Source organism: Scardinius erythrophthalmus, assembly GCF_964197995.2.
Source record: "Scardinius erythrophthalmus genome assembly, chromosome: 1".
Taxonomy (NCBI): domain Eukaryota; kingdom Metazoa; phylum Chordata; class Actinopteri; order Cypriniformes; family Leuciscidae; genus Scardinius; species Scardinius erythrophthalmus.
The window spans coordinates 61,866,061-61,876,391 of NC_138221.1; the positions used below are offsets into that span (position 1 = coordinate 61,866,061).

At 37.4% G+C, this 10,331-nt stretch overlaps 1 protein-coding gene across 2 annotated transcripts in view; it reads left to right on the forward strand.

Moving 5' to 3' along the window:
- Positions 1 to 9,757, forward strand: part of LOC308702783 (tripartite motif-containing protein 16-like) — a 50,636-nt gene extending 40,879 nt beyond the window's left edge. The window contains exons 4-8 of one of the 2 annotated variants that reach the window (XR_014031650.1): positions 2,737 to 2,896; positions 3,329 to 3,376; positions 3,624 to 3,760; positions 7,266 to 7,637; positions 8,001 to 9,757. Coding sequence is in view for 1 of the 2 variants with exons in the window: in XM_081385864.1 (XP_081241990.1) it covers positions 2,737 to 2,896; positions 3,329 to 3,376; positions 3,624 to 4,141 (726 nt within the window). In the remaining variant the exon portion in view is untranslated. Of the gene's footprint in view, positions 1 to 2,736; positions 2,897 to 3,328; positions 3,377 to 3,623; positions 5,094 to 7,265; positions 7,638 to 8,000 lie in introns of those variants that run through there. The other variant, XM_081385864.1, reaches the window with a different exon arrangement.
- Positions 9,758 to 10,331: the final 574 nt, after the last annotated feature.

Here is a 10,331-nt window from a genome sequence, read left to right on the forward strand (position 1 = left end):
AGACCCCCGTCGGTTCCTGTTTGGGACCTCTCTACGGTTCTGGAGACCATGAAAGGTTCCCCTTTTGAGCCCATCCAGACGATTAGTCTCAAACATCTGTCATTTAAGACAGTGTTTTTGCTGGCCCTTGCTTCAGTGAAGCGCATAAGGGACCTGCACGCGCTCTCGGTGAGCCCGTCGTGTCTGGAGTTTGGGCCTAGTGACTCGAGAGTCATACTCAAACCTAGGCACGGCTATGTGCCGAAATCCCTCAACACGCCGTTTCGGGCTCAGGTTATATCCCTGTCCGCCCTGCCGGTGTTAGAAGAGGAAGGAGACTTGAGCTCTCTCTGCCCTGTCAGGGCTTTAAGAGCCTATGTGTCTCGCTCTGCTGTCTTTAGACAGACTGAGCAACTATTTGTCTCGTTCAGTGGACGTTCCAAGGGAATGGCTGTTTCGAAACAAAACCTATCCAGATGGATAGTTGACGCCATAGCGTTAGCATACACCTCCAGAGGTCTTCAGTGCCCATTGGGTGTCAGAGCGCACTCCACGAAAGGCGTTGCCTCTTCGTGGGCCTGGTCTAGTGGGATATCTTTACAGGATATTTGTATGGCGGCAGGCTGGGCCTCGCGGTCTACATTTATCAGGTTTTATAACCTTGAGGTTCCCGCTTTGCAGGCTAAGCTGTTATCGGTGTAATTGAACACTGAGAATACAAGCGCAGTGCGTTACTACTATCTTACGGGCAGTATTACGTAAGACCCATATTCCCACTTTAGTCAAGGGTGTCTTGTCTAAGTGATGTCATATATTGCGTCTGCGGACGCAGCCACATATCAGAACGGAGAGTTCCTCCTCCTGTTCTAGGACTCTCTGTGAGTCCCTCTGGTGATTGTGCACTGTAAATCCTGGGTTCGCCTCCAGGTTTATGGTTGTTAATCCCTGCACGCACGGCGTCTTACATTGGGTTCCCGCAGCGTCTTAGCTAAGACGCAGTACGAGAGAACTCTCGTAAGAGAACGTACTCAATTACTAACGTAACCTCGGTTCTCTCTAGTAGAGGGAACGAGTACTGCGTTCCTTGCCGTGCGTACGATTCACTTTGGTTCGCTTCTTCGATGAAATAAATCAAGTGAGTCAGCCTTTTCGAGCTACCTTTATAGGGCTAGGCCACGCCCGCGTCGGCGGGAAGTGGCCTCATTGGTCTGATGTTGCATCAGCCTGCGCTCGATAGGCTTATGCATTTGCTAGTAGAACAGCCAATGAGCAAACGAGCCGTCTTGCCTATGGCTGCATACTGCTGCAAATGCGTTTTACAAATATTAAAATTAAGGATAATTTTTTGCTTCAATATTCGTGAAAAGAGACTTTTCCCGCAGCGTCTTAGCTAAGACGCAGTACTCGTTCCCTCTACTAGAGAGAACCGAGGTTACGTTAGTAACCGAGTACGTTTTCTTCGTCAACAGCCGCTTGCAGCCCCTGCTGGTGAGGCCGACTAACAGCTATGGAGATTATCAATCGGCAATCTACTACTGCTATTCCTGCCATTCCCGGATGTCAAATGTTGAATTTTCTGTCGAATTTGAAACACTGAATTTGTGGGAGCGAATTTGTAAAGCGAAATAAAATGGACCGAAAATTGCCTGTCAAATATTTTTAAACAGAATTAATATTTTGGAAGTTAAATCTGAAAGGAGAATATGGATTATTAAATTTGTATTAATTAAAACGTGTGTAAAATATTTTCAATTGAAATATTCACAGCCTAAATATACAACCATGTTGAATTTCAGCCCATAAAAATTCAAACAGGGTTAATGCAATGCATATTTTTTCAAGTAGTGCAATTCAACAAGCTTTTTTGTTTCAAAAACATTTGCCATTATTTTACTTCCATAATAGTGGACTTGAGCAAGATCCTGCTATGACAGAGAAACATTTCATGAGAGCAGAATGAGCCGTTGACTGAGATGTTGTCAGTGTTGTGTTATCATATAATCATCAGTCAGACTCTCATCTGATCATCTTCTGTTTAAAGAGACACACTTACAAAGCCCTGGGAAATTTACCATTAAATATTAACTAATTTTTCCTTCTGGTTTCTTCTGTCTTGATGAAATCAGTGAACTTGATGGTATCAATATCCAGCCAACTAGATTTTCCATCCTCTTTTAATGAAATCTTTTATTTCTACTAAAATAATTTCAGTAATTGGTACCAAAATTGGGTCAGGTGATCTTCAAAGTTGATAATATTGATAATGTTGATAAAATGAAACAACACATTTTTAATAGAAATTACATTGAGTATATATTAGTTTATCATAAATGTGTATCAGTTCATTTAGTATTTTCAAAGATAATAGAAGTAATTCTGGAATTGTTGGTCAAAAAGCTCTCTAAATATGAGCTAATTGCATTTAATGTAAATTTAAACTTTAAGACATTCATTTAATTAAAATAAATATTTTAATTATAATTTAAAAAATAATTAAAAAATAATTAAGTGTCTGAAAGCATTACATTCAATCTGCTCTTAATATATATTTAGATGATATTATTATTAAGTGTCAAATACTAGAGTTTGTAGCATTAAATGATGAATATGTGAAGAATGTGCTGATTGTGTGAAAGTGCTGGATTGAAGCGAGTCACTGAAGAGAAGTCAAGTCAACAAGAGCCGCTCAGATCTGATATAGTGCAGGTTATTGGCTGAAGTGTGGAGATGATGAGTTTTGATTTCTGTTTTCTGTAGAGTTTCCAGTCTCTCTCAGCACCTCCTGAATCTACAGACGAACCCGACGTTTCCTTCAGTTCTCTCTCCTCTTTTGATTTCATGAGAGAATCTGTCCGTCAGCTGAGAGACAAACTGGAGGATTTCTGCAAAGAGGAGATCAAGAAGATCTCAGACGGAGGTAAAGTCCTGCGCCTCGTTTATACAGACGTGTGGAGAAAGATCCCAAATCTGAACGTACAACAAGTTTCTGAAATGTTCCTATGATTGTGAAAACGTCCTTTAATGCATCCCAGTTTTAAATCACAGTTATTAATAAATTAAATTCAAGTCCATCAAAACGGGCACAAATATCTCTTGATGATTCAGAAATACGGACTCATCATCGTGGACAAGCGTTTATACACACATGACGGAGGATGAAATCCATGGAATTTAGGATCAATCCGATGTGTGTGTTTTATAAATGAAGCCCCTGGAGATTATTAATCTGCTCTCAGAAATGAGTCCATCATCTAATATTATAGAGCATCATATTAGAAATGTCTTAGAAATGAATGTATTTTATCTTGTCATTTCTCTTCACACTGTTCATGTCTGTTTATTCCCACAGTCACTTTCACCAACATGAATCCCAAGACCAGGAACGACTTCCTACAATGTCAGTCACTAGAAAACAAGCAGAAAAACTCACTGAATGTGTTCATGTTCTTCCTGTAGAAGGAGAAATAAATCATGATAGAAGAGTTTTATAATTGATCATGTAAATGATGATTTGCACAGGATATTTGGTCAGCTGTACTGAGACACTGATGATACACTGAACATTGATTTATGAAGAGTTCAGATACATTAAAAGATCAGACAGATTCATAATTCCTGTTTCTGATGTGTTTTCTCTCCATCAGATTCCCATCAGCTCACTCTGGATCTGAACACAGTGAATAAACGCCTCAGTCTGTCTGAGAGGAACAGAGTGATTACTAACACTGGCACAGAGCAGCCGTATCCTGATCATCCAGACAGATTTGATCAGTGGCCTCAGGTGTTGTGTAGAGAGAGTGTGTGTGGACGCTGTTACTGGGAGATTGAGTGGACTGGGAATGTGTGTATATCAGTGTCATATAAGAGCATCAGCAGGAAGGGATCGGGTTATGAGTGTGGATTTGGATATAATGATCAGTCCTGGAGTTTGGACTGCTATTCCTCCAGATACATATTCATACACAATACGATATGCACTTCTCTCCCTGTAAAGTCCATCAGCAGAAGAATAGGAGTGTATGTGGATCACAGTGCAGGAACTCTGTCCTTCTACAGCGTCTCTGACACAATGAGCCTCATCCACACAGTCCAGACCACATTCACTCAGACGCTCTATCCTGGGTTTTGGGTTAATTCTGGATCATCAGTGAAACTGTGTTGATGTTTCAGAACAGATTGTAGAGAGATTTTACCCATAATACTTTGAGCTGCACGATAAATCAGTAACAGTGAGATACAGAGACTCTTATTTTAATTTTCTTTAATATCTTAACTTCTGCCACAGAAATAACAGAATAAATGAGTGTATTAAATTCTTCATAGAGACAGTAAGAATGGTGTGTGTGTGTTTATCAAGCTATAATTGTATTGATGGAAATCATATTGATTTAGTTTTTATTGTAGTGACATACAATCATTTTAATATTACTATTAAAAGTACCTTTCAATTGAAATTATTAAATACAAACAAAATGAACAGATTGAGGATAGTGTGGTTTTGAATAATGAAATAACAGAAATGGTTGTGAACAATGTAAGGAGTGAAGATGTGGAAAATGACATTAGTAGTGGAGAAAATAGTGCTGGAAAACAATCACAGTTCAAAATGTGAGGAAAATTGTGATGCAGAAGATGAGGGATGAAGAAGCACTTTCTGAGATTTCAGATATTGGGTCACAAGGGATGGAAATCATGAACTCTTTACAAGAAATAAATTACTTTCGCAACGTTTGATAAAGTTGTTGATATAAAATAGTTGTCTTGAGAAATGTATGTAGATGATGGATGGAGAAATGTATCAGTGTTGTTGCAAAAAGCAGTGAGCTCTAGATCTGGATAAAAAGAAAAGATTCCAGCTGAAAAAGATGCTAATGAAATTGTGTGCTTTTTTCTTTTCTGTCTGTCTTCTTCTTGCTTCTCTATATGTGTAACGATAACCAGCTGGAGTGCCCTCGGGAGCCACCAGAGGGCGCTCCACAATAGACTAGGATCACTTCCTCATAAACTACATTTCCCATAACTCACCGCCCGGACTCATCAGCACTCATCATCTCATTCACCTGTGTCTTATCATCTTGTTTCACTTACACCATAAATACCTGGTTTTCACATTCACTCAGAGCGAAGTCTTGATTTACTGTTACTACATTTCTGAGCGTTATTTACCCGTGTTTGAGTCTTGTTTTGCTGACCTTGGACTGTTTCACCGTTTCCTGATCGTTTCTCTGCCTGGCCTGACTCGGATTATTAAGAATACCTTCTGTAAGTCATTCGTTACCCGGTGCTGTCCGGGTGATGGTGCTGAATTGGTTGATATCGATGGCTCGAGAATCAATTATTCTCTCGTGCAGGGGCTGTTTATGTGAGAAAGCGGTGTTTATAAAAGAAGCACTTCAGAAATAGTTGAAATTGCATTTTTTAGGACTCATGGGATATTATACAAAATAATCCAAATTATAATAGCCTAGCCTACATATTTTTAAATTGTATCATATATTGCTGCCATAATAACCATTTCAAATTTGTACGTGCTTTCTTCTCTTTCCCATTTTTGTTCACTGATGTGGAGCTGCGATGAAATATTGTTCTTGGAAATACTTACCAGCATTTCAGTAATACAAGTTTACATCTAACATAGCCTACGGTGCTCGGCAGTGATCAAAAAGGATTTAAACAGTGGATTTTGAATCTCTTCTTGTAAACTCAGAGATGTGGATTCAGACGGCAATTAAACTACCACACGACCTGTTTGTCAAAAAACAAGTACTAATTTGGCCAGGGATTTTTTTACGCGGGTTGGGTGAGAAAAAACACTGATATTATGTATTTGGATGGCACTAAAATCACCGACTTACCCCTGTAAATGTTTAAAATACTGTACGAGCCCATGAGAAACAATATTAGCGTCCGAATGGGACTTAACTCTTTCACTGGCCTTTAAAAGCGCTCTTTAATTAAATAAATAATATTGAATAATAATATAGGCCTAATTAAAAATCTAACAACAATCAGTGTAATGACAATATTATTTGCATGAAAATACTTGAATTAGCCTAATTGAACACTGTCTGGGTGTATTAAAACTTCAGAATTATATTCATATAGACCTGCAACAGTGATAAGGTAAAGCTAAGAGCGGTCCAGACCAACCTTCCGAACGTATGACTACTTAACTAAGAACGTTTCGGGAAACACGTATTATCGATAAGGTACAGCTACTTAAGAACGACGTAGCGTTAAGAAGGTTTCGGGAAACCCAGCCCATTATGATAGTGGCCACCACTATTTCTTTATTATTCACATTACACTGATGTGATTTTATGTTGTTATTAATTATATTATCCGAAGTTTTATCAAATGGCAAACCGCAGTAGATTAGCTATAAGAGTATGTTTAATAAAAAATAAAAAAATTGTAGCAAATCCATGGTTAATTTGTGGTTGCCGTGTTTTAAATACAATAACCATGCTCTTTTGGTTTTATTTGTTGTCAAACCATGGTCAAGTTTCGTAAGGGATGAGGCTTATGGCAATATACAGAGGCTCAGGATATTAATTAAGCCTACTGATATGAACAATTCAGTTCTTGATATCAGGAATTACATTTCCACTTGCAACAATGTTAAATCTTCATATCAGCATTTCAATTTTCACTATTTAAAGTAATTTTAATAAAAATAATTACATTTCCACTAGCCTAAACTATAATTCTTGATATCTGTAATTGTATGTTTACTTGTGAAATGTCACCATAGGCTGAAATCCCAATTTCACATATCAGAAATACAATTATTACTTGTAAAAATCATAATCTTTGATATCATGAATTACTTTGTTACTAGTGCAAATATCTATTCTTGATATCAACAATTACATTGCTACTATAACAATGTTAATTTTTGATGTCAATAATTTGATTATGTTGATAATGACAATGTTAGTTTCTGATATCATGAATGAACAGTTTTACTAGTAGCAATTCAATTGTTGATATCAAGAAATGACATTTCAACTAGTGCCAATTTAATTATTGATATCAGGAATTTGCATTTTTACTAGTAACAATGTAATCATTGATATAAAAATTATATATTTTTTTAGATTATAAAAATGTTCTTCATACAAAGAAAAAGAATGGTTCTTTAATTAAATTGTTTACTGAACGGTTGTTTGGAGAACAAAAATTGGTTCTTCTACGGCATCACTGCAAAAAAAACCCTTTTGGAACTTATTTTTAATAATGTATCATGTACGTATTTACAAATATCATTGTCTTAATTTTCATAGGTACCATATTTCAAGGAGTCAGCTGGAAAATTTGCGGGATCTTGGTTTCAGTTGGACCACCATTTCACAAATGTTGTGTGTCAGTGTCCGGACTTTATTTAATCGCAGAAGAGAACTAAGGCTGGACGACTATGGGGGATTTACTTCAATCTCAGATGTGGAGCTTGATCAGCATGTCATCAGCATATTGTCGTCTACACCTTATTCTGGGGAGACATATGTTCGAGGCAGCTTGAGAGGTAGAGGACTTAGAGTTCAGAGATGGAGAGTACGGGAAAGACTAAGATCTATTGATCCAGTAGGCAGGGTGCTAAGGGGACGAAGAGCAATCCGAAGAAGAGCATATCATGTCAGCTCACCCAACGACCTATGGTAAATCCTACACCTTATGTCCAGTGTGCATGACAACAGTGTTGGGTGTAACTTATTATGGAGCAATTCATTACTGTAATTTTATTACTTTTTCCATGAAAGTCTTACATTAAATACTTTGGCCAGTTCAAAAATAATTTATGGAAATGTATGTTATGCTATACTTTTTAGAGAGAGACATTAGTATATTAATATAATCAAACTGTTGAAGATGTAATTCGTAGCTGCTAATTACTTTTTAAAGTAACTTACCCAACACTACATGACAATAATTAAGAAATAAGTGAATCATAGGCTGATAATTTTATTAATATGGCTTAATTGAGTTTATTACTAAAACTGATACATTTTTGTCTTACACAGGCACGTGGACACCAATCACAAACTTGCAAACTGGGGCCTTGTTTATCATGGCTGTGTTGACGGCTACAGCAGATGCATCACGTACTTGAGATGTTGCAATAACAACAGATCTTCAACTGCCTTGGAACTTTTCAGAGATGCTGTGGATAGGTTTGGATTACCAAGTAGAGTAAGAGGTGATGCAGGCTCAGAAAATATAGACATTGCGCGTTTCATGATAGAACACAGAGGACTTAACCGTGGCAGTTTTCTGGTTGGACCAAGCGTGCACAATCAGAGGATAGAGAGACTATGGGCAGAGGTAAACCGGGTCCTGTCAGGATACTTCAAAGATTTGTTTCTTTTTATGGAGGCTGAAGGGATTTTACACATCAACAACCCCACCCACATTAGAGCTTTACATTTTGTTTTGAAATGACAAAGAAAATAATAATACACACATTTTTATAAAAGCAAACAAGGAATTTAAGGCGGGTGCATGGGTGGCATTTCTTACATTCAGCATCTTGAAGGTAATCTCTCCAGAAACCCAGAGTCTTCCATTCTTTTTCATATCTGTTGCTTCCAATTTCAGACAGCTGACACCTGAAAAGAACCTCAAGGTCTTCTGCTGACAATTGTTTTGTAGGTTTCAGGAAAAATGTCTTCATCTGTTCAGGATGTTGTAACAGAGCTTCAAGAACCCCAAGACTTCTAAGACCTTCTCGAAACCTGAGTGTCAGTAATACATTTTAAATCAAATTACATATATGTCCCCCTAAAAAACATTAAACTATGCACATGACATCAAAAACAAGACTGCCTTACTGCAGACACTACTATTGTGTGCGAGAGTAAATCAGAATATGCCAACACTTTACAATAAGGTTTTATTTATTAATATTAATGAATGCATGAACTAACAATGAGCAACATGTTTTACAGCATTTTTTAACCTATGTTAATGTCAGTTAAAAATATTCATATTCATGTTAGTTCACAGTGCATTAAGTAATGTTAACAGATACAACTTTTGATCTAAATAATGTTGTAGTAAATGTAGAAATTAACATGAAGTAAGATTAATAAATGCTGTAGAAGTATTGTTTATTCTTAGTTCATGTTAACTAATACTAATGTTAACAAATGAAAACCTATTGTATATTTGTTACCCAAAACACATACCAAATAATAATTACAATATTAATGTTATTTTTTTACCTTTCAAATGGTGCTCTTGTTCTCTGCAGGATGTACCAATGTGCCAAATCCTTAGTCACGTCGGCTTTGTTTGAGCTAGTTATTGTCCTCCGACACCCTGACAGGCTAAGCAAGTGATCTGCTTTACGCACTGCCTCCATTAGTTGGTCCTCTGACACTGACTCCTTGATCTAAAACAAACATATTTAAAGCATGTATACACAACATGACCCTGAAATCATTAGAAACGTGTAATTGTAAAATCATTTTCATAACTTTGCATAAATCAGACTGATAAAAAAACTGGATGAAAAAGACATTAAATGTGTATTTAAATATAGTCATACTTCTCTCAAGACTGACTGTGTGTGCAAATCTGGAATGTCATCAATGCTGACTTCAGTCTTTTCTGGGCCATTAATGAGAGCATCTACCAGTATCTCAGAGAGGAAGTGAGGCGTCTGTCCCCCATGTACAATGGACATTGCCATTAACTGGCCAGCAAGGTAGTATCCATTATTTTTCAAAGCTACAAATGTGAAGAAATAAAAACATAACACTGACAAAAGAAACTGTAGAAAAATTGAGTATGCTTAATAGTCATAAAAAATAGATACTACAATAAAGTTCTAAAGTAATTCACCTTCTGAATTGCATGCAAGAACTTTTGCATCAGTTGGTCCTTCAAACATTCCACTGATGTCTTTAAGCTCTTGAAAGCATAGACGAAAAAATTCTCGCTTTGGTCCGCCATGATCAACTGCCCCCTCCGAACTACCAAGATCATCTGTAAATTTGATGTCCATCCTTTTCTCAGATGAAAAATTTGGACGATTCATAGCCCGGGCAGCACCATCCAAGGCCCGGTTTCCCGATAACGCTCACTCTTAGCGCGCTAAGAGAGCTAGAAAGATATATCTTGCCAAAGGTGTTTATGTTCCTAAGTGTGTTCCCCGAACCATACCTTAGGAAGCTGCTTAAGATATACCTTCTTACGTGCGACGTTACCCGGCGCTGTCCGTGGCGATGGTGCTGAATTGTTTGAAATCGATGGCTCGACAATCAATTATTCTCTCGTGCAGGGGCTGTTTATGTGAGAAAGCGGTGATCTTTATAAATGAAGCACTTCAGAAAGTTGAAATTGCAATTTAT